The 24971-nt window shown below is 43.3% G+C and overlaps 2 protein-coding genes across 4 annotated transcripts in view; one reads left to right on the top strand and one right to left on the bottom strand.

Moving 5' to 3' along the window:
• Positions 1–3964: 3964 nt before the first annotated feature.
• Positions 3965–24971, bottom strand: part of sf3a3 (splicing factor 3a, subunit 3) — a 55436-nt gene continuing 34429 nt past the window's right edge. The window contains exons 2-18 of one of the 2 annotated variants that reach the window (XM_070846555.1): positions 9940–10080; positions 9774–9821; positions 9186–9238; positions 8771–8876; positions 8617–8689; positions 7723–7814; positions 7536–7618; positions 7250–7388; positions 7073–7141; positions 6901–6968; positions 5907–6014; positions 5741–5810; positions 5417–5581; positions 4748–4858; positions 4508–4598; positions 4340–4395; positions 3965–4244 (exon numbers count right to left, since the gene is read on the bottom strand). In XM_070846555.1, coding sequence (XP_070702656.1) covers positions 4167–4244; positions 4340–4395; positions 4508–4598; positions 4748–4858; positions 5417–5581; positions 5741–5810; positions 5907–6014; positions 6901–6968; positions 7073–7141; positions 7250–7388; positions 7536–7618; positions 7723–7814; positions 8617–8689; positions 8771–8876; positions 9186–9238; positions 9774–9821; positions 9940–10035 — 1506 coding nt within the window. In that variant the 5' untranslated portion in view covers positions 10036–10080 and the 3' untranslated portion in view covers positions 3965–4166. Of the gene's footprint in view, positions 4245–4339; positions 4396–4507; positions 4599–4747; positions 4859–5416; positions 5582–5740; positions 5811–5906; positions 6015–6900; positions 6969–7072; positions 7142–7249; positions 7389–7535; positions 7619–7722; positions 7815–8616; positions 8690–8770; positions 8877–9185; positions 9239–9773; positions 9822–9939; positions 10142–24971 lie in introns of those variants that run through there. The other variant, XM_070846554.1, reaches the window with a different exon arrangement.
• ube2e1 (ubiquitin-conjugating enzyme E2E 1) overlaps positions 12851–24971 on the top strand; it is an 89308-nt gene continuing 77187 nt past the window's right edge. For both annotated transcript variants that reach the window (XM_070846563.1, XM_070846564.1), the window contains exons 1-3: positions 12851–12984; positions 16421–16618; positions 23969–24019. In XM_070846563.1, coding sequence (XP_070702664.1) covers positions 16428–16618; positions 23969–24019 — 242 coding nt within the window. In that variant the 5' untranslated portion in view covers positions 12851–12984; positions 16421–16427. The remainder of the gene's footprint in view (positions 12985–16420; positions 16619–23968; positions 24020–24971) is intronic.

Raw genomic sequence — 24971 nt, 5'->3', positions numbered from 1 at the left:
TAATATATAATAATATAATAATATATATACCTAATAACTCAAAACTGTGGGTAAGCACAATACTTGAGTAAATGTACTTAGTTACTTTCCACCGGTGGTGCTCAGATGCCTACGTGCTGTCTGAATGACAGCACAGACTGATGCGCCGTGCAAGTTGAGACTGGCTGCTGGTTTCATGAGCACCGACATGCACATACATGACCTTTAGCGTTACACGGTTTCTGCTGCACCGCCCACATCATACATCCGTGGTGATTATCCTTTTACCCAGGTTTAGAATCTATAATCCAGTCTCCTGTTTTCTCTTCCGTCGATGTCAAATTCAGAAAATGTAAAAGTGCAAAATCAGATTGGATCACTGACAGCGTGGATCCCCTCAGAGACACAAGCTAGCGAGATGTCACCGACACAGAGAGTAACTTAGGCAGAGTTTATGTGACTAATTCATCTGGCTATTCTCAAACTGTCAGCACAGAAAGAAAAGCCTTGCATTTTTGTGGATTTCTCATGTGGAAGCCAGGGGGTCTATCATCACCTCAAGACAATGACAGAGTGCCTATTGATCCGTTTGGCTCATCATCCAGATACTCTTCACACATCCACAGAATCCTTGTGGCTCTGGCCCGAGACCCTCGGCAGAGATGCTTGAGCTGTCATGGAGTGGTCTGTTATATCTTGGCAGTTTTTCAGCCTCACTAGCTGCATGATGGCAAGAGCGGATATTTCATGTCAGTGTTGGACAGCAGGAGGTGGGCACTGAACCAGCAACTTTGTGATGATGTTTGTAGATGATGTGCTCCACTTCCTGAGCCACAAGTGCCCTCAGAACGTCTTAGCTTCCCCTCAGCGCCACATTAAGAACCAATATGTCCGACATCCTTTGTTCCAAGCTAACCTTTCCAAAGCTACTGACTGGAGGCCAGCCAGCGCTGACACACTTTTAGAGCTTCCACTCTTCTTCTCTCCACAGACCTGAAGAGAAGGTAGCTCCTCCATAATTTCCGCCCATGCACGGCTGTAAAAGACGCCAGTATTCTGTTGGTTGGTCGATCAATCCACAACTTTGGTCCAAACTAAAATATCTCAACAACTATTGGATGGATTACACTGGATGGAATTTGTACAAACATTCATGGTTGCCAGAGGATGGATCCTAATGGTATTGGTGATCCTCAAATTTTTCTTTTAGCTCCACCATGAGACTCACATTTTTGATTTTGAGTGAAATGTCTTAACAGCCTGTATTTTTATAGCGGTTAACAGCTGGTTGACTGCTCAGAGCATACAGGCATTCAGGGCCCCCAGAAGATGATCCATAATGATTTGGTGATTCTCTTTAACCAGTCATTTGAGTTTTTTCATGAAATCTGGTACAAATATTATAAAATGTTCCCCTGAGGATGAATTGTAATCATTTTGTTGACACCCTGACTTTTCCTCTAGCGCCATCATCAGGTCGAATGTTTTCCAATATTTTGGTTTATGACCACACAAACCCTCTTTTTGGTGGTTGGAGCAGATCTTTGCCTCTTCTTTTTACTTCCAACTCCCTGTGTTGATATTAATCATGTGGCACAGCTCTGTCAGAATAACGCATCAATAATACATAACATATCAGTGCCTCGGTAACCTCCCTTCAGCTAATCTAATTTATGTACCGCCTGCTTACGAGTAAAACACTCATAATAATCAAGAGTGTGTGAATATAACAAGCAGAAAAATGACTCCTCTTCTGGGGATTAGAAGCTCATTTCTTCTCGCTTCAAGATTAGAAAAGAAACCAATCAGTCATGCAGCTCCAGACTGATCTCCAGAGAATCAAGGTGCTGCTCTTTTTTCTCCTGTAAAAGCGAACTATAGCAGCCATGGGCCTGTGGGAGCAGTTCATGGAGCTTGTTGCTTCATCCACACACTTAAAGATGCAAAGATGAGTTTGGTATCCTGCAAATTACGAAGGTGTTGGCCATATTTCAACATTTCTTTTTTTTTAGAGCCATCTGATCCATACATGCACACTCCTGAATATTAAGTATTCTTACACAAGCATGCCAGCACCATCAGTACTCAGCACGTCCTCATACCAAAAGAACAGAACAGGTCAGAGTTCAACGATTCCCAAGATTACATCTATGAGTGTTTTCAGCGCCCTCTATAGGACCAGCCATTTGTAAGCAAATGGTGGCAGTAATTGGTTAGATTTAGGAAAAATAATTATGTTAGATATGGAACAGAGGGAAGCAACGGAAGACATAAATTAGATTACGTAAGATGTCACTGATTCTGCAGCATCAGATCCTAGAGTTGAGAGTTCCGGGACTCAGGAGCAGCCAGCAGAGTCCTGCCCAAAGATCTGAGGCTTCACAGGTGGAAGCTGAACTACAGAGTGCTAAAGGGGATCAGTAACGTCTTAAAATCAATCCTAAAGCTGGCTGGTGAGCAGCGAGGAGAGGCTGAAGCAGGGCTAACGTGATGTAGATTAGTAAAACTAACGAATGAAACATATTTCATCAGATAAATCGTGTGGCGCGCTGGACCAAACGGTTTCCACTTTCAACAGCATCTGACTGCATTCCCTGCTGCAACAATTAATGGACTCATCAAGAAGTCAATTTACAGAAAACTAATCCGCAACCATTTCGTAATCAATTCCTTTTTAATGACATTTGTCAGGCAATAATGTCAAACCTAATGATTCCAGCTTTTTTAATGTGAGGATTTGCTGCTTTAATTTCACTTTACACGACAGTTACGTGATTCATTTTGTAATATGGGCTCAGAGTCATCCAAAACAAGCTATTCTTCACTATCTCCTGACATTTTACAGCCCACAGGATTAACCAATCAAACCAGAAGATAATCTGCAGTTTATTAGTATTGAAAAGAATTGTTAGTTGCGGCCCTAATTCTAATCTAAGTTTAAACAGCATTAACATATGTGGACATCTAACTGTCTTTTAATGGGAGTGATTTTAACATACCAGCTGTCCCTGGTCACCACATTTGTCTATTTCAAACTACACTTCATGTTTCAAATGTAACAAACAATATTTGTTAGCTGTGCTTTCTAGGCAACCTAATAAATATTCAGGACATCCTGCTGTAGAAAAGGTTATTGCGCTCCCATGTTCCTCATCACCTCTGCGTATGCTATCATCATTATGCGATTCCTTTTCTCTAAATGAGCCGTCAGTGCTTCATATATCCTGGAAACAGCTCAAAATGCTTCTATGTATTTTATGCCTTTAGCACCGACGTTTCTATGGAGCGGCTTTACATTCTTGGCGTCAGAGCTTTGACATCCGTGACAAAAGTTCCCCGCGGGCACAATAAAGTTTACTTAGATTGATTATTCTTTATCTGACTCAATTATTCACCTCCTTCTCATAAGATCCTGTCATAAACTCTGAATGTGTCCCACTAACAGATGGGGAGGTTTGTGTTTTCTGCAGTGTGAAACAGAATAAAATTAAGATTTATGCTGTTTGTAATTTTCTGTCAAATATGTGATTGCGGCAGAAAACCTTAAAATGTTATTTCACCGCACTTGATGTAGAATAATTTAGCAGGTTTGCTCATTAAAAGAAATACAGCTCTGTTTTCATGCCAGTGTTCAGTGCTGCCATAAAACCAGTGTGGTAGAACAGCCTACATAGACTTCAAACATGCTGATTGAACTGCACCTATAAATCTAAACACACAGACAGACATTTGCATAGCTACCCTTATTAGAAGGTTGCATTGACTTCCACTCATTGCGAACAACCTAACCTTACCCCGCCCTGATCAGGACCTCAGTTTTGCCTCATTTGCTCGGGGCTTTGGTCCCCATGAGCACAATGATCCTGACACGGTTCGGCGGCAAGAAAAGAAAGAAAAAAAAACACACACACACACACACACTCTTAAGGAAGAGAGACTCGCCAATAGAGCAGAGCACTCAGATGGACCAGACAAGGACAAACAGCACGCTGACAAAAGTACAGTTTATTAGAATGGTCGATGGTTTCCACATTACAAAGTTATCAAAGGGAGGAATGAAGGGCGGGACAGTCTGTAAAACAACATTACTACATACAAATAAAAAGAAATGTGGGTGATAAAAATATAGTAAATCTTAAAGGACGCTCGTCAGATGTTTTTCCATTTCTCCTGTGCGACTCCCCAATCTACAGCAAGCCTTGTCTCTTCAGATCCTCATAGGTCTTCTTGTTGACCACGTTTCCACTGGAGTCCTCGTACTCTTCCTGAAAAACACACATGCCATGGAATAAGCACACACACTATAACCAGGAAGCGCCACTCCCCCCCCCCCAGTCAGTTGTCACCCAGGTGGACTCACCTCTGTGTCTGGCTGCCACCGCTCGGACGCCTTCTGGGACTTCAGCTTGGCCCACACTGGAGTTAATGAAAAAAAAAAAAAAAAACGTACAAAGCGCTGAATGAAAGCAACTTTCAAATTCTTTCAAAGCCAGATGTTCCTAACAGGCAACGAGACAAAGGCTCTTACAAGAGACGGCGTCCTCAATCTGCGTGACGTTGGCGAAGTGAGCCGTGTTGGGGATTCCGAGACAGCGCATGCCGTGGGCGTGTCTCCATTCCTGCGGTCAGACAACACAAAACACACCTCAGCTGCAGAAGTACGCACAGCATGTCATTAGAAATGTACTACGGTGGTGCATTTCTGTAGATGTTGGTGAGGAGACAGTGAAAAACCTCTTTGAGTGAGTCCTTGATGAAAGCAACATACCGCGAAGTGCCTCTGGAAGGCTTTGGGTCCCCTGTAGGTGTAGTTCCCACAGATCTCACAGTTATAGTTGATGTTCAGCCCGTGGAGTTTATAGAGCCAGTATGGAATTGGCTGGAGGGGATAAAACAGTCAGCCAGCAAACCGGTAATACACTTCAGACAAGTAAATAAAAAACGTGCAGCTCACACAAACAGAGCAGGATTTATAGTGCCACTTTGGATCGGATATGAGGCAACTCAGAATACTGAAGGATAAATCGGTTTGAATATGGATCTGATGGATGCTGCATGAGGTCCGTTGCTTTACTATTACACAGACGGATTAAAATGTCAAATTAAACCAGTTGATGCAGAGATACTATGAGCTCAGAATAACACGGGAGCCTACACTTCCCATAATGCAACAAACATACTTTTTCAGCATCTTTAATATGCAAATGTCTTAAAAGCTCCGTGCCCCCACAATGCAATACATGCTTTGTTGCGAATGTTTAGTCTCCCGCACCAACGCAATATGACCCCCTGATGATGTCACAGTGACATCATCAGGAAACGAATGAAAAGTGGGATGCTGCCTTTTTATTTCCGTGATCATTCTGTTTAGCCGCTCCCACACCCCCCCACCAGTGAGATGACCTTGTGCGCCGCCAAAGTCGCAGTGCTTCCTTACCTTGCCGTCCCAGCCCAGCGGCAGGTTCTTGGGGTTGTAGATGATCTCGTTGTCTTCGTCCTCGCTCTCGCTCTCGCTGAGCTGCTCCTCCTCCTCCTCCTCGCGCTCCTCTCCGGTGCGGGCCTGCTTCCTCTGGACGTTCTCGTGAGTCAGCTGCCTCTGCTCCTGTAACCGCCGATCACATTATGAGCCGTCAATAAAACCGTCGGATCGGAGCGCGCGCTGGCAGCAGAGAGCCAGGCAAGACTTCTCTCAGAATGTCGGCTCCGACCCTTCACTGAAGAGTTGGACGGCACAGTTTCCCCTGATGATGTACTGACTCACCCCGAGGATCTCCACGTATTCATAGACTTGAGCCTCCAGGAAGGCAATTTCCTTGTTACGCTCTGTGTCTCTGCAGAAGCGATGGATGGAAATGGTTATGAATTATTTAATGAACCCTATCATAAGACACTGTCAGCATTAGACGGAATTTTCAACTCCTGCTTACTTTTTAGGGCCTTTGGCTTTGGGATTCTTGGCAAACAGTGAGGGGTCCAGCGATTCCAGGGATTTGCCTTTTGTGCTGAAGAGTCTCTGAGCCCTCTCCTCCAGAGTCCTGTCCACCACACAGACAGTCTATTTAACTGAGCATTTTAATAACCTGCATCCACGAGGCAGCATTTAGTGGAAACATTATACACACTGTTAAACACACAGACGCTGGTTGTCATAATAACCCACTGCTGTTTAATCAGTTTCTAGATGCACAGCACTCACAAATGACAAATGTCAAGTAAGTGAGGTCTCTGTGAACAGAGTTTAAAGAAATGCTGATACACCTCAGCCCTCAGCAGGAGCTGGCCACAGGCCTGAGATCAGACTGGGCAACTGAGAGCTACCTGGTTTGCAGCTCTGTGGATGAGGGATGGCAGGTAAGGGGAAGCAATGGTGGCAAGTGAGACAGAACAACCCTCTCTTTAGCCAGCAAAGATGAATTACTTCAGCAACTAAGAGAACAAAGTTAAAAACTGGATCTATGTGTGATGTTTTTACATTTTATGAATCATCACTCAGTTACTAAACAAAAAGATCATTCATTGCTCTAGAGAGTGCAGTAAATTCTACATGATAGCTGGTGGGTTGGATGCATCTAAAGCTTTTTGTTACTGAATACACAGTATCATAGAGCCCTCTGTGACCTCATCTAATTGGTACATTTGAGAAAGTGGAAAATCAATTTTTTTTAAGTTTTTGCTTGTAAAAGAACGAAGAAGTCGATAATCAAGTTGCTAATTAGTGTTCTGACGATCCACTTATGGATTATTCGATTAATCATCTATCTGAGTAATCTTTGAAGTCGGGCCATCAGTTCATACTTCCTCAGGAGCACAGACTATGAACATCCAACAGGTTCTCATGTTCCTGGAAAAGTTCTTATAACCTGAACTGCTGATGGTTCTTCACACATTTCACATATTTTTTCTGTATGCAAACATGCTCACCCTCCACATTTCAGCCCCAACGCCATGAGGGCAGACTTCAACCTGTCCAGACCCAAGGAAGCCAACTCCTGTGGGAAGGAATAAGGAAAAAACCCCATCAGTCGGTGTGTGAACGAGCAGCTTTAGTGTTAATATGAAATGACGAATCTAGTCGAAGCACTTAATGTTTTACCTCCCAGGAAGAAAAAGCAGAGAGGTCCAGATGAGCTCCGGCATGAGTTAAAGCGCTACTTGTCTCTTTCTACAATTCAAAAACCGGAAAAAGAAAGACAAAGAAACAGGTCAGATGAGACGTACAAGCAAACCATCAACCATCATCATGTCTAGAGAACCTGCCAGAGGAACTTACAGGCCAGCCTGGAAAAGTCCCAATCTCCCATTTTTTCTCAAAGTCTGACAGCACTTTGCCGTAGAGCTCGTTCTGGTCCAGCAGAGGTTTGACCCGGTCTGTGTAGTCCTGCAGGTACTCCAGCAGCATCTCCAGATACCTGCACAAACAGCCACCACATCACACGAGTCCAATGCCACGGGGTGTGAGCACATCATTCATATATTACTGAGGACATCCACCATTCCTCCCAGCTGCCATGGGTTCATTTTGAATTACTCATGGTAAATAAGCATGGTGGACCTACTTCTTGTATTCAGCATTCTTCCTGTCCTTGGGGATGTCAAACAGCTGGTCGAACGAAGACAGGTAGGTGATGTACTCGAGTTTCTGTGTGGGGGGAGGGGGGTGGGAGGATGGATCAGGGTTAAATGAATACTCCTTCAGTCTGGAAGTGCAGCATAAATGAAGAAGACTTAAAAAAGGATCTTAACCTCAGCTCCCTTCAGGTTGATGTACTTCAGGTAGCAGTCGTGGAGGTCCAGGTAGCGACCGTATCCTTCCTCGTCAGTGAACTCCACCAGGTCTGCGGGAACACACACAGATCTCACTCGAATGTCCATTACAGACACCAAACCACGGCAGTGTGTCTGCCAGCCAGCACAACCTGGCTGCAGCAAGCAGCTATTAGTGAAAAGGCTGTAATAACCTACCGTCCACTGCTGGCTCAGCAGCAAACAGCAGACACACACAGTAAGAGACCAGCTGGTGGACCAAGTGAAGCACTTAGCTCCTAAACAGAGACATTTCCCTCAAGAGATAGAAGAGACCTCACTAACCAGCTCACCACATCAACTTAAAAGGTGATGGTACGTCACTGCTGTGTTCACAGCTCTTTTCCGCCGCCAAGTGACCAAAAGAAAACTAGCTGTTGCAGGTTTGAGGGTAACATAAGAATAATGAACTGATTCATAGGATTTTTGAGGCGGATATTTAACAGGTAAAAAAAAGATCTGACAGCTGTGTTGAGAACTATTTCATTTTCCTAAGAAACTTAATGACAAATGTCCATTTTGTCATACATCATTTGCACTCAAGTGACTACTAGAAAAATTATTTCCACACATATTGTCACAGACAACCTATTACGGCCAATTAACCGCTCTGACTTTCTTCAAAGCTATCCTCTCACTGCTTTAATGTCGAGTGTTGTACTCTTTAATGCTGGAACGGAACAATGTGGTTTTAAAAGAGCCAGCTGACAAAGACCTTTGTTAAGACCAGCGTCACGTTCGGTGAAGACAACCACGACTAAGACGGACAGGCTCTGTCTAACCACAGCTTTTACCGAGCCTGCGATGACATTAGAACAGATGTCTTAGACCTACTCTGAGCCTCCTCGCTGGGGTTATCTCTGGCCTTCATCAGCTCCTCAAACTCTGCAGACATGGGAATGGAAATCTACAAAAAGCACAAGCATCATTATCATTCCGTTCCAAAAGCTTTACACAGTCCAGTTTGCACACAGAAAAGGTGAAATACCTCATTCGGGTGCTTTCTGTGGAACTCCTTTATCTGTTTCAGTCTGTTGTAGAACTCTGCAAACTCATTCGGCCCTGAGATGGCAGCAAGTTCATCCTTTCTCATCCTGTCATGAAGAAACGGAGTTTTTTTGTTCAAGGTAGCAGATTAGGCGCAGAATTCTGCATGCAACGATTCACAAGGAACACAAAAAGTATTTGATTTATTGAGAATAAGGCTCCTGCTTCTGTGTTGATGAAAAAGGAATTCAGTGAGAATAATTCTGAGACAGCAGGTATTGTGTTTAACAACTCAATGGACCATGATGCCACAGCATTATCTGTAACTTGGAGCATTCTAATACATTTGGATATTAGTTACGGTGGGTATAGCCACTTCATGTGGAACTACAGCCACTTAGGAAAAAAAAACATACCCATCTTTGTCCTCATAGGAGTCTCTGAGATTTGCGCTCACTTCCATGTACCTCTGTCAAAAGACAAAAAGGATGCCAGACTGTATTTCTTTTCATGTTGAACATTAAACACTGCAGTTTACATGGAGCCTTTGCATGCATCACCAAACTCCTTTCTGATTATTGGCCCTAAACCTCCAATATCTGACACAAAAGAGGGAGATGAAACGTAACTATTATAAAAAGCGGGATCACATGTATACCGAATGTTCCAGCAGAGTCTACCAACAGATACAAAGCTATAAGGAAAGCACATGCAAGCATATTTATGAGTTCGTAATGAAAAGTACATTTAAGTGGTAGGTTTTACAGTGGGATTCCTTTGTGACACTTTTCCTCGACTGTGTTACTTGCGGAAACATGTTGCTACGTTATTGGTCTCTGGTCCTTATTGTAGCTTCTGCTAGTAACAGCATACATTTTGACTTCCACATGATATTTAACATCTAGCACATTAACTGTAACTCAAGGAAAGTTTAAGCGTTTAGCCAAAACTACAGTTAGCATGCCGGTGCTAACCGTCTGTAAGAAATCAAAACTCTTGCTTACATCCAGCATCGCTCTTGTTCGATGGTCAGAGTTAATCTGTTCCCGCAGCTGTCAGGAAAAGAAACAAGACACATTTGTAATCACAAGTTCAAGCGTTCAGATGTTTCCCGTGTTTGCGAAATGTATTAGCAACTATGCTAATGCTAGCATAAGACGAACACTCTACCGTGGACTTCTTGTGCAGCATTTCCTTTGTTTTGGCGTCCATTAGCCGCTCTTTCTCTTCGTGATAGCGACGCTGCTGCTCTAAAATCGTCTCCATGGTTTATATGTGTGTGTCTCACGTTCACTAGACGCAGGATAATGACTCTAACTTGCTAGCATAAAAACGAAGCTGCCGCCGCCGTATCGGCTACGTTTGTTTTCAATGGCGCATGCTGAGGAGCTGCAGTCCGTCACTGTTCTCTGCGGAGAGAAACATCGACCATTTAAAAAGGTTCCGCAGTGGTGACTTAGTGGACACGAACAACAGACAATAATATTTCTGAAATATATTATATAATATATTAGACACGGGTAGACAAAGCAGGACACACGTAGAAGGAATTACTGGCCTCATTTAGCTATTTATATAGAGCCACTTAAATATTCAGGGGTCTGTTAGGTGTGATTTAAAGTTCCCGTTCCTTTCAGCTCTTCTATACCCAATGTTTACATGAATTGAATGATGGGATAGCAGTCAACACCTGGCCCTTGCCTCCCTACAGTAGCAGACCACCGCAGCACAGACATCACTAACCACAGCGCTGCTGTACAGGAGCCCCGATGCATCTGAGTGTCTGGGCTGACAGTCACTGAGAAGGAAAGTGGATTCTCAAATCTTAATGCGCTCTTTTCAGACCAGCGGGATCGGCAGCCCTCACTGTGTTCCTCTCTTTTGCACTTCCTTTGTAGTCTACACTGTCATCAAAGCCTGCCAGAACGCATCAGAGAGCACACAGTTTGCGCGGACTCGCGTGGGAGCGCGCATGGAGGCGGTCTGACTCGTCAAGCTGCGGTAAACAGAAGAAACCACCGGAAGTGAGGATTCTCTGCCAGAACATAAAACACATGGTAGATGAAAAAAAAAAAAATCAGTGGGCTCACAGGGTGTTGTGATAATGTGTTATTTTGTGGCAAACAATCGGTGTAAAGTGATTGCTGCACCTCTTTACTCCAATGTGTTTTTAAGTTTGAGAGCATCAAATACACAAGACATGGTTAGACGCTATTAGATGTAGAGTCCAAATTCTAGTTATAGTTAATTATAGTTTCTTTAAGAGCAAAGGCTGAGAAAAAAAACTACAAAAAGTGAGTTTTATTTGGTGAAATGACTCTCATCACAGCAAACACATGCTATTTAATGAATGATGATAGTAATGATATTTATGATCACAACAAAATAGGGTCAAAGACCCTAGAAAGGTTGGTCCTCCACCACCTGCGCCCTCTGGTGAGCTCATCTGCAGACCCGCTGCAGTTTGCGTACCAGCCAAGCATTGGGGTCGAGGATGCTGTCATCTTCCTCATGCAGAGATCACTGTCTCACCTGGAGGGATCCGGAAGCACTGTGAGGATCATGTTTTATGATTTCTCCAGTGCCTTCAACACCATTCAGCCAGAACTCCTGAGGGGCAAACTGGACCGTGCAGGAGTGGGCCACCAACTTACAGCATGGCTAGTGGACTTCCTGACCAGCAGGCCACAGTTTGTGAGGACAAAAGGCTGTGTGTCTGATACGGTGGTCTGCAGTACGGGGGCACCACAGGGGACCGTCTTGGTTCCTCTCCTCTTCACCCTATACACAGCAGACTTCACACACCATACAACAAACTGCCACCTTCAAAAATTCTCTGACGACTCAGCCATCGTCGGTCTCATCAACAACAGAGACGAGGGGGAGTACAGAGAGCTGAACAAAAACTTTGTGGACTGGTGCCAGCAGAACTGCCTCCGGATTAATGCCGGAAAAACCAAAGAGCTGGTAGTGGACTTTCGTCGGCACAAAGACCCTCCCTCTCCGGTGAACATTCAGGGAACGGACATAGAGATTGTGGACTCTTACAAGTACCTGGGTGTTCACCTCAACAAGAAGCTGGACTGGACTGTTAATACTCAGGCACTCTTCAAGAAAGGCCAAAGCAGACTCCACCTGCTGCGTAGACTGAGGTCTTTCGGAGTGGCGGAGGGCCTCCTGAGGACTTTCTATGACTCTGTGGTGGCATCAGCCATCTTCTACGGTGTGGTCTGCTGGAACAGCAGCATCACGGCAGCAGAGAGGAAGAGACTGAACAAACTGGTGGACAAAGCCAGCTCTGTCCTGGGCTGCAGCCTCGATCCTGTGGAGGTGGTGGGTGACAGGAGGATGGTAGCGAAGCTGTCATCAATCATGGACAATGTCTCCCACCCCCTACATGAGACTGTAAGAGCCCTGGAAAGCTCCATCAGTGACAGGCTTCGTCACCCACGATGCTCCAAAGAAAGGCATTGCAGGTCCTTCCTCCCTGCTGCCATCAGACTTTACAACCAAATCTGCTCCCAGTAGACCAAAGACCAAGAAAAAGGAACAAGTGCAATATTTCATATATATTTATATATTTTATATTTTCCCCATGTGCAATAGCCTTTCTATCTCACCTCATTCTTTCATTCTTTCACCATACATTATTTTTTGTATATACTGTACATGTAAACATATATATATATTTTATTCCCTTTCTTTGTATGTGTGAACTGCTGCTGACTTGAAATTTCCCCATTGTGGGATAAATAAAGGAATATCTTATCTTATCTTATCTTGTCTTATCTTATCTTATCTTATCTTATCTTATCTTATCTTAAATGGACGGACGGGCATTACAATACTTTGGCATGTACTGTACACGATATTTGCATCATAACGAGTCTAATGAGGCAGACTAAGTATTGGAATAGTATCATATTCCGTCAAAAACAACCGGCTTTATTTGCAATGTGTTGCTGCACTTGTGTTTCTTTTTCAAACGCGATCGCGAACACGAGCACGCGTTCATTCAGGCTTTTATTTTGTCAGCCGAGACCGGAAACTGTGCGCGTCATGACGTCTACATTGACGGTGTCGGGTACATTCTCCAGCAGTCAGTCACAGCAGCGGACGGAAAGCAGCGGACGGGCAGGTTTACGGATTACGGAACACACGGCGGCCGTTAGAACCCTTTTCTCCAGCCGCAGAGCGTCCAGCCTCCATATAAAGGTGAGCCGAGCTGTAAAAATCAACTCCACAGACAGAATAAAGGTTTAATACGTTATCTTCTCGAGGGAGGGGGCGGCGGTGGTGGTCGGGGACGAGAGGGGGGCATTCATTCTGCCTTTTGTGCTGGAGCAGATTCGGCAGTGGTCAGCGTCGGCTCCGATACTGGACGGGCGAGATATAATAGGATAAGTGTGCCGTCCGTGCTTCATGTCGTTGTATGTACAACAAGATGTCTCACACCGAGGCTGCCTCGCTGTTAACTCCTCGCTGATAGCCAGTAAGCCGGGGCACCCTAACATTAGCCCCATACTTGCCCTTTCTCTGTGGTGCTGAACGGAGAGAACGTCTCGCCGAACTCCGTCCAAAATATCAATGATTTTAAACCCACTCCTCTTTAACCGCGTATATATACCCAACTGGGATGCCGTTAAAAACGTTTTAAAAATCCTTAAGAGGCACCGTTTCATTCGGCGTACACCCATCGCACCAATAAGCACTTCAGTGTAATAAAATACTAACTTCTGTAATAGTCCCATAACCTTTTCCACTGAGATGGGTGCACTTAACGAACAGCGTGGACCGAATGTAAAAACCGGGCTGTTTACTGCATCTTACTTCAATTGAGAACACGTTTAAAGTTGAATGAAAATTTACGACGTGTTTGCCCAAAATGGGAACGTGTTGGCACAGTGGGTTCTCCCCTGGGTGTGATTTTCTGCAGGGCCTGCTCAACAACACAGGAACTGGGGAACGTCACCCAGGTTGATGGTTGTGTTTGAGGTGCTTTGACAGTGTCACACCCGAAGAGGGGGGGGGGGGGGGCACATCAGTAGATCTGCTCTGTCTGCAACTTTTACTTTCTTTGTGTTTGTCCTCACCTGAGGACTGGAAACACACCACGCCCGACAGCTTCACTCGGAGAGGATTCCATTCACCGGAGAATGTACATGTTGTAACCTTTGAAATGAGTGTCCTGGTCCATATAATCCCCCAATTATCTCTCATGTCAGCCCACCACTGAGTGTCATTAATTGCATCAGATAGCCGGCGTGCAGTGGCTGTTTGTCAAATGTCAGGAGCTGGGTCAGCTTGCCAAAGCCGCTGTCATGTTTATTGAACAATCTGTCCTTACTTCTGTCTAATTTGATATTCATTTCAGCTCAACGGCATGCAGGAAAAAAATGCCCTCACGCTCATTCATCTGTATCATACATTTTTCATAGCGGATCGGGGGACTGTAAATAGAGGCATTCACCTTGAAGCTCGCACACACACACACACACACACTCGGTGATGGAGGAATTGGCTTTGGTGAACATGACCTTGTAGGTGTCTTTTATTATTGAGACTCAAGGCTTGTGACCAGCAGACGTTCATCTTGGCTGATTCTGAGGATGAGTGGTGAGAGATCTGAGGTCTGTATTTGATTTCTGCCCCTCTGTGGCTCTAAATGTACTTCTGCCGGGGGATACAGAACAACCCCTCTGGAGGGGTAATGTCCTCTGAAGGAATGCTTTCTATATTGATTAGCTCAACAACTCCTTTCTTGATTATTCGATTAATCCGTTTGTAAAATGTCTGCAATTATGCCCGTTTGCTAGAGCCAATGGTGGCGTTTTTCAAAGATATTCAGTTTATTATCATAGAAGACTAAGAAACCCTGAAAAATGTTCACATTTGAGAAGCTGAAGCCTTTGGAGTTTTCTTCTTAAAACATTATTTAAAGGTTCATTGATTATTTAATTTTCTGCTGATCAGTTGCTAGACAACACTTGGTGCATAAATTCCAAATCATTTGAAAGTTTGATTATCCAAGAATTCAATAAGGGCTCCTTTATCTAGTGGATTTTAGTCTTTCCCTTTCCCTTTAAGTCCGTCCAAAGCAGCAAGCAAAGAGTTCCTTTGTTCCCATTGCTGTAAAATGTATGTCTGTAGTCTCCCAGAACAGTGCAGACATCCTCCTGCCTGCAGAGTCGACGTCTTTACATGGCTTATACATTCAGCAGCCTTTCCTCCAGTAGCCTTGAGCATTCCCACAAACAAAGTATTCATGCACCTCTATTCATTTAACACAACATTTGATGTTCAATCTTCTCAAGCGTGACAATTTCCTGTTTGTCCTTGGTTTTCCCTGCGGTGAATTAAACATCTTTGGTGGCCGAACAAAGCCGACAAACTAAAGACGTAATGTTTTTGTTCTGGGAAATTGTGATTGTCATTTTTCACTATTATCTGTGTGTTTATTATGTTTGACACTAAATCATTTATTCAAGAAAACAAGCAATGTTTTGATTAATAATAAAACAAGCAGTAATTGCATCTCTAAATTTATTGAAAGCCTTTTCTTCGATTCATTAAAAACTCAAGAATGACGGCATTATTAGTAGATATGGGTATGATACAACAGGTGTACAACAAGCACGCAAGTCTGAGTCGTCTCAGTTAATGGACAGAAAATTCTTCTGCAACAGTTCTGACATTTGGTTAAATCATTTTTTGTGCTTTACTGGAGAGCAGACAGGAGAGATATGACATGGAAAGGAGGGCAGAGAGAGACAAATGGGAAATAATACAGAACGGCTGGAGCCGAAGCAGAGACATTGCAGTTCATCGTTTGCGCCTTAACCCCTCAGCCACCGGGATGCTCCTTGATTTATTGTTAAATCCTTTTTAAGCAAAACTCCCCAACAATCATGGCTGCAGCTGCTCAGTGTGAGAGTTTCCTACTTTTCTCTGCGTGATATATTTGTAAAGTGAAAATCATTTGGTTTTGGACTGTCGGTTGGACAAAAGATGAATTAAACATCAAAGTTTATTCTTGACCTTGGATTTATGATTTCGCGGTACAGTCCAAACTCAGTGTCCATTTTCTGGGCCTCAACTAGAAGTCGATCGATCGTTTAGTGCCAAAAAGATGTTTTACAAACTATTCTCTTCTACAGAACTTAGATCCAATAAAGGCGGATGGTTGTGCAGTGTCCAGCGGTCACCCAGAGATGTACATCTCAGTTTTGCGTGGAGAAGGGAAGAGGAGTAGTATGTCCGTTAGCTTGCCAACCCCTGGCTATGAGCTATTAGTCAGTCATTTGTAGTTATATCTTCCAACAACATCATCCTCCACTAGATAAGTCCACCAGCAAGCCGCCCAGCTCCCAGACCGTCCATCCCATTGAGTGGACCGCAGCACACTGCCTGTTTATTCAGCTATCAGCTTCTTCCTGCTCCAAACTGTTGTTGTTATATCGGCCTTCAAAAATCCTGCACATGACTTTAATGTGATTACAAATTTATTGCACATTTACAATTCAAAAATAGCAGCACTGGTATCAGTGGCTGATCCAGATGAAGGACTCTGGAGTAAAGATGCAGAAAACCTTTTAGGTGAGCATGTACTCAGTATGTATAACATTGTGTGCGTATGTGTGTGTGCGTACAGCGTCAGCATGTCCAGTGAGGTGCAGCCGAGGCCGGACGACAGCCCCAACACTAGTGGGGGAAGCTCGGACGCCGAGCAGAGGGAGGCGGCTCCACCGGAGCAGCCGGGCCCCGAGCAGCGGGACCAGGCTCAGCCTAAGAAGAAGGAGGCCAAAATCTCCAGCAAGACGGCTGCCAAGCTCTCCACCAGCGCCAAGAGGTAGATCTGCTGCATGGACACTCTTTTACCCCGTGTCCTGTGCTGGGTGTGTCACCGCACTGCCCTCACAGCTCTGATTGGCTGTTGAAGTCTCTTACTTCTGTTGTTGTTCTTGTTGATTTGTTTCTCCATCTCTGGTGCTCGGTACTCACTGATGTGTTGTGATTTTTCCTGAGATCAATTCGGACTGTTAATGTCTGAGGACGGGGCTTAGTTTGAAATGATTGGCTGGTTGATTAGTTGATTGATCAGCACAAAGTTCTGATAAATTGTTTAATTCATTCATTCATCAGGCCAAAATACCAAATGTTGTGTAGTTCCACATGCTTCCTTTCTCTGTTTTATGTCAGTGTAAATTGGATACTTTTGTGTCTTCGTCTGTTGGCCAGACAAAATAAGACAATTGAGACTGTCACCTCTCTGTGAAATTATAATGGAGATGTTTCCATATTGCAGTTACTCAATGAATTGAAAAAGGCTTTAGAAATGAATTGAATTGAAAAAAGCCTTTACTGTGGTAATGAGGTTTGATTTTTTTTTTTCTTTTTGTTTTGTGGATGACATAATTTTCTTGGCCACTCAGCCTCTGACTTTTATTGGAAGTCAACTGTGTTTCCACATTTCACCACTCTTTTGGGTTTTTACCACAAACATACTGACTTGACACCCCCCCACCCACCCACCCAATCAGATCTTATTGGCTGCTGGGAATTTATGTGCACTGTTGGGACCAAATACATAATTCAGACAGAGAGCCTAACCCTTGAATCACACCCTTGGTGTTTTTGCCCTGTTCCCTCATGTAACACAGCACTGATTCAGTTTATAACCAGTTCATGGCAGTTTGGCATTGGATGTCAAGGCGTGATGGCACAACAGCAGTTGTTATCTGATTGGAGAATAAGCCTGCCAAGCAGCCAGCCCAGCCAGCCAGTTCAGCTCATGTGTTGATGCTGATACCAGAGCTGTTGAGAGAGATGTTGTTATTCTCTACACTGCGCCTCTTATTGACAGCTCCAGTGCCAAATATGTGGTAGATAAACAAGTGCTAGATGCAAATGTCGCCAAAATGAAATTATGCAGCTCAATTTGTCTTAATTTAACAATTATCTGGAGTGTACTAAAGGAGCATGACCACCTGTACTGTAGTGTCCTCCATAAGCACCATAAGGTGGTAGAGCAGAAAGCAGAATTTATTTTGATGTAAACGTTCGACGTGTTGCTGTAAGCGTGGATGTACCGCCTACCTGCGCTCACGGTTGCCATCTGGCCGGTAAGGTAAGGTCCGGGTTATATTAGAAAAGAAATGGTTGAGATGATGTGTTGTCTGGCCATGTCAGAGATCAGAAGTCTATAGCTCTAAACAGCCACGCTCAAAGGTGGAGTGAAAAATGAGAGGGAGGAGGCAGATGTGGTATTTTTTAGGAATGGGGATGATGCTAAATATCATTCTCAGTCTCAGTCTCTCCTGGAAGGCATTCGTATTGCTGCACTTGGTGACAGAAACAGTTGTGTAAAGAATGAAAATAGAGCTAGAGAGAGAAGTTAAAACCCCGGCTCCTTTTTTGGAGTTTTGGAAAGTTACAGAAATGATTGGACACGGACAAAGCTAATCCGACGATGGGTGTAACAGGAGGGTGTTTCCGACAAACAGTTCTGCTTGACTCCACTGGTGTCTTGACAGTTACTGGGATCAGCCAAAGGTCAGTACTGTCAAGACGATCTGTGAATGGCAAATTTGTTTGTCAAAGTTCACCAGAGTTGAACACGAAAGCTTCATGTGACTTTACTTCTCACCTGCAAGGTCATCCACTGATCACAACCGTTCTGCTGATCTGGATTAGATTGGATATGAAATTTTACCATTACTGTTCACTGCTACTGTGCTAATGCTGGTGTCCTAAAGGCAGCGGTGCACCTGGCCGTGAATGTCAGATTGTAAGCATCAGAAAGTTACAGAAGTCACTGCACACTGTGCCCCAGTGAGGGCGGACGGGTTTTCAGTTGCTGTTTGTCCATTCAACAAGCACTTACATCTTAGGGGTCACATGTGGGAGAAAAACAAGTGCCTCTCTCTGCCCACCATCTTTACATTTAGTTTTGTGCCAGTGAGGAGTCCTCTCACATTGGGTCAGCACATAGCCTGTAGAACTACTGTGATGACATACAATATGTCTTGTAAATATTCTGCACCAGGTATGTCCTGGGAAAAGTCCTGTGGCCTGAAGGAAATGGTAGACTGTATGTCTCTGACCACAACAGATGGTTTGAAATAAATACAGCGGTGGCTCCTTATCACCAGAGATGGCTACAACATAAAGAATAAGGACCTCGGGTTACCACTTTATAGGACGGTTGACAGGCACAGTGTTATTTTTAGTTGCTTCTCAGTGCTAGTTCATGTCATAAATCATCGGCGGCTCCACACACAAGCCAGAACTGATGTTTTCCATCATAGGAACCACACTCGGATGATATTGACTTATTTGCATTTGTTGAGGCATGCAGAACGTAATAGTTTAGAGCCTGCATTGTCTCAAGGGATTATCAAACACAATGAGCTGTGGAACATTAGAGAAAGCAAGTGTTTGGTTAAAGACACCATGCACAGGCTGGAGGAACTCACAGTATAATCACTGCTTTCCCCTTTGGATTCCTCCGGCCTTGTTCATTGCACCACTCTCCCTAACAGGTCCCCAGCTTCAGCCGTCAAAATGTGCCACCTCAGGAAATACTGCAGATAAAATTACACAGCACGCACTCAAGCTGAGAATGACTCCATAACCGTGGAGATTGTATTACAGGCTCCTTTGCAAATATATGTCTTTTTTCCCCCTCTTTCCCAACTGAGTCGTGTGCAGTCATTTCCCCACCAAGGAGAGTTTAAAAGAAAGTCCCCCCTTAGATACTCTTACCATGTTCTGTATCATAAAACAATGATGTGCTCTCCATTCCAGGAGTTCTTTTATGACGAGGTGTTGTAATTGACATCTTTGTACCTACATTCCTTTAGATGGCCTTGTATTCTTCATTTACTGATTTGTTTCACATTTCCCCGATTACTGCTAAACCTCACACAAGGGAGTAGCAGCAGTTGTTCAAATGTCTTTGATGGTTTGGGTCTGTGACTGACTCACAGGTAATTTCTCACTATCTGCAAGAGCTACCTTAGTGTGGTCTCCGTGTTGTTACTGCCGTTTCTCACTGGAATTACATGCCTTGTTAGACAGCTGCAGCTGCACGTCTATCAACAGCGAGGCATACATTAAAACACTGCTGCATACAATTTCACGCCTTAACAGTAATTTTACTGGTTTACAGCTAGTTCCAGCTGCAAAATCGTTGATTGTTAACGAAACGTATCTATATAGTAATGTTGACCAGAGGCATACATTTATATCTTCATTATCGCTTTTGAGACCAAGTAGCACAATTAACAGAAAAGGAGGCTATACTTTCAGACTCATGCTTCATTATACTGTGTACCAAACCATTCACTGTTGCCCCCTGTCCACTTAGTCCAGGAACCATAACCCTTGTTCAAGTTGAAGTGGTGGTGTTAATTACTGGAGCGTTATTTTTCCTGGTTGCTGTATAGCTCACCATCAACAGCTTACCAGCTTTCCAGTCAAGAATGTTGGCTGGTTACTATGGAGTTTTAGAAAAAGACAACATCTGTTTTGCTTACATTTGAGACTTTTGCCTTGATAATTACACTTGACTGACAGTAATAAGATATTATTTCCCCCAAACATACATGGCAAGTACAGCATGTCAGTAAGCATGTCATTATCCAGAATCCCCCAAGTCTCTTCCATTCTGTAGATATATTCATTAGATCTTCTCTCTAGTGAACAATTTAACACGTTTAAAAAGGACACCTCTCTCACGCATCATTGTTGCACATTTATTCATTGCCATGCCGATGCTGAAACAATATATCATGTCAGCATCGACTGTTTGTCTTTCCCCCGCCTCTCTCTTGCAATAGCAAATGATTTTAATTTCCCAGCAAACAAACAGCTGAGTGAACAGACAGTGTGATCAATAAGAGCAGTTCATTATTTTGTCTTTTGTTTTCATGGCATCCCTGAACATTTTTCAGAGTTATAGCAGGGAAGCATGTGAAAACAAGATTCAAGGGGAATGGAAAAGGAAAAATAATGAAAATGGAAATCTCTCAAGGTGTTTTTCAATACAGATTATGCTGTGTTTGAATTCGTGTCCTTGGGAGTTTGAACTTGGGAGTTTTTATTATTTTTCATATGTTTGTATAACATCACATCACAATTAAGGACAGAAAACATAAACACAGAGCAAGATATTCACCAATGACAGGAAAGAGATAAAATACAAAATAAAATACATAAAATGAAAAATGAATAAAAAATAAAATGAAATGAATAGAAGTGTTTAGTACCGTTTACAGATTTAATTGTCACCATCAAACTACTAGGGTTGAAAAGCTACATCACCACACCAAGATGAGTCAAGTTTGGTAGATTTAAGATACTTGCATGGTGGTTATAACATTTCACCCATGACAGTCCAGAGTTGATTGTTTAGCAGAGGAAATCTAATCTAATGTCTAATTTACGATCACTGCCCTGTAAGAAAATAGATACATTTAGCTTGGTGCAGGGCTAGACGGGTTACCGTCCTGTATGTCAACTCTTCATAAACTGCTGCTATAGTTATTTGAGATAACCATCAGATGAATGGAGGAAGATGCACCGATTCCACTCCCTAATGAGCAGCTTTCAGCCCAGCATGATGACTGTTGGGATCCACCTTGTCTGGTGTTCAGGGATCCCCCTTTGAGGGGCAGAGTCCCAATACATATAGGCTAGGTAAAAATGGAATGTCCATTGAATAAAGGTTAGGCATCCTCTGTCCTTGACGGTTTGGAACAGTCTGGTTCAGTAAATGCCTTATTTGGAGGTACCCCCAGCATTGATTCAGAGCTATATCATATTGCTCCCTCGACACATTTAAAGTATGAACCCATCTTTGTGGTCATTATACCTTTTTTAGCCCACATTTTCCAGTAGAATAGTCTTGGATTAAGCCATAACCACATAGAACAGTTTAAGTAAGGAATTGACTTTTAGACCACAGATATTTATTTTCCAAATCCCCTAGAAATGCAAGATAATGGGATGGGTTTTGGCCCTCCAAGGTAGTTGGACCATTTTTATAATTGGAACAACAGCATTCTTGCTGACACCACCTGCTCAAGCTCTGATGATCACGCTTCAGTGTAACAGTACACTGCCCCAGACAAACCAATTTGGTAGCAGCGACTATTAGATTTAATCTCTAAGACCAAAGTTTTACACTAATAGGAACTGTACCTCAGTTTTCAAAACCCTCTGTAGACTTGAACATTTCATATGATTGAAAGCTCTAAAACTAAGTGGACCTTGGGGTGAGATTACTTTATCAGTTGGTTTAATATCTTGACTAAAAAAGACCAATAACAGTTGAATGAAAATGAAATCCACCAGTTTAGGTTTGGGCTCATGTCCTACACCGTCGCTGCTAGTTGATGCACATGCTGGAATAGCTGTCTACCCCAAAATCACACACGGCAGCTCCTAAAGCATCTTTCAAGTCAAGCACAAGAACACATCCAGGCATTTGGGACAATGTTGGCTTAATGTCGATTGGCACACATGGGCTGTCAACAATGATGCTACACAAGTCCATGAGAACACAAGTGCAGAAGATTGAGAAAAGCCTTCAGTCATGATGATGACATTACTGCGGAGACACCGCACTTGAAAACTTGGAAAGGATTTCACTTTTTAGTAGTAGTAGAAAACTGTCTAGAAGATCCCATAGAACCTTTTACATGTTAAAAATGTAGTCGTCAAGTTCCATGAGCATCTCTTCAATTAAATCAATGTTACTTTCCTAAATCCAGTAAAAGCTGATCGCATCATAAGTGGCTAAAGACTGAGCAGTTGGCAAACATGGAGCCGATGGTCAGCCGCTACCCCGCTCATCTCCTGCTAACTTGATACCGCATTAGCCTGCTGACACTACACCTTTACAGTATTAAAATTAAGTGATGCAATTCTTCTGGTTGCAGTGCAAGAAATCAGGAAATTGATGAAGATTTAAATCTTAAACTAGCAAGTCGTTCCTGCTGGGTTTAATCAGCTACTTCTCACAGCACATTCACATCCAGACTGTGGAGGACGGACAGAAGCAATATGTTATGCTATTTTTTTCCAAAGCCCGTGTCATAACTAATTTCAGACTAGTTCTTTGAGACTGAATTGCTTCCACATTCACACAGACTATCTTTATCTGTCAGAGGGGGCAACTGCTTCCTGTGATTAAGCCAAACATCTCTGCTTCCACTGTCAGTGTAAATGTGTTAAATTGAACTGTGCCGCTGCAGTAAAGGCAGCAGTGCTTTAGAGTGCAACACATAAATCAGCAGCCGGGTTCATCTGTATTAAATATTACTGGATCATAGTAGAATTTGAATTTAGAATATTCCAAAGAGGGAATAGCAGGGAATTCAATGTTTTCTGTTGTTTTCAACCAAACTGTGACAGAAAGGGAATATTCAACCCTCAAGAAAAACACAGAAACGACCAAGAAGAAAATAAATATTTTAGTTTCAGAAGCACTTTTACATACAGTCTACAGAACATTGTGGAAAAAACATGAAGGTATACTGTAGACACATCAAGGTCATGGTGAAAAAGCATGTTTGAAACATTTTTGAGTTGAGCCTCAAAAGCAGGAGTACGGAAGTGAAGCAGAGGTGGCACTCTGTATTGAGAGAATAACAGCAGCATTTATAGCTGACTGCATGATTGTAAAGTATAACACCTGGCTGCCGGGTCCTTCTAGGCAAATCACTGGCATTGTTAAGTGATGAATACTTAACCAGGGAGAAATTTGGCCCCTCTGCGGTCTATTTATTCAAGCCTTTCTTTAATGTGCCCAGTGTGGAAATGTCCCCAACAGCCTCCTGAAAACGCCAGGGCTGAGACAGGACAGCAAAATTAATTAACCCAGACATATCAGATACGATTCCTTTATCTGACATGCCCTTTTGACATCAATATCAATTCATGCTCATGTGGTTTAAAAAAAAAAAAAAGGCAAATATTCAGCCATGCATCCCTATGTTGATCTTGCGTGACAGGACTTATGCCTGTATCCAGTCACAGCGCCCAGGAACTCATTAGAAAATCAATGAGGTATTCAGTGTGTACACTTACAGATTGATTTTACAGACAGGATTTATATAACTGTCTGCGTTTGGTGTGTGTGTGCGTGCGTCTGTTTGAGGGTGTGATTATAACGCAGATCTTCCTCTCGTTTCAGAATCCAGAAGGAGCTAGCAGAGATAACCTTGGATCCGCCGCCAAATTGCAGGTAGGAGCCTGTTGATTGTGTGTGTTTAAAAGGGCTATTTGCTCTGACACCTGAGGCACTTTTGTGTGCGAGTGAGCCTGAGTGAGCCTGAGTGAGCTGTGTGAATGGATTGTGCCGACTCACTGAGTCACATGAATAACATAGGTAGATTATTGTGCAGTATTTGTGCCACAGTTTGCTCAGGCTGAAGCTTAATGAATGGACCTTGTAAGCAGTCTGCGGCATGAATCCGACTCGGGTTAAAATATAAAATAAATAAATATGTGTGCCATTGACCTGATGGGCAGTGTTTACCATTAGGATCACTGTAGCAACAGTGTTATGTTTGCTCACACTCCCTAAGGGTGGGAAAGGCACTCTGCTGTGGCTGGACTGGTTTGCATGGTTTATTTTTCTCCCGAGTCAGAGTGTGGCGAAAGGCAGAGGCACCGTACGCTCCCGCCAATCAAGATCTGAGTAAGAGCTTTCATTGTGTGGGGTTTCATGGAGTCAGCATTTGGTATTCTTCTGAAACTGATGACTTCTGGGAGCAGTGTTAGAGGGCGAGGGCAAGGTGGAGGTGTAAGTGTGCAGCTTCTAACTGTGAGCGCTGCAGACAGCAAGTCACTGAAGTCCAGGCATTTCCTGTGAGGCTGAGAAGGCAGGGAAAGGCACGGATGGATGGAGGCTCTCAGGCTTGTCGGCTGAGTAATGTTGGCCACAGCTGGGTTTAGTCACCGCAAATATTTTCGCCCGACCCAGAAAATAAGGATGCACCGATTTCGGAAGGTTCTTTTCCAGTACCAACCCTCTTTTTCCCAAATTTAAACTTCACTGTTCACTCACATTTTCACTTAACTTATTTAAATTGAGACATTCATACACCATCATACCTTTTTTAAGTTTGTGCAAATTTAATTCTTTACAGTTTAGACTGCGACTGTGTTGTTATAGTGATATAAAAATCTATCGC

The sequence above is a fragment of the Pempheris klunzingeri genome, chromosome 16 (genome assembly GCF_042242105.1).
Source record: "Pempheris klunzingeri isolate RE-2024b chromosome 16, fPemKlu1.hap1, whole genome shotgun sequence".
NCBI lineage: Eukaryota > Metazoa > Chordata > Actinopteri > Acropomatiformes > Pempheridae > Pempheris > Pempheris klunzingeri.
The sequence above is the reverse complement of the archived record's forward strand: the minus strand, read 5'-3'. Positions and strand labels throughout refer to the sequence as shown.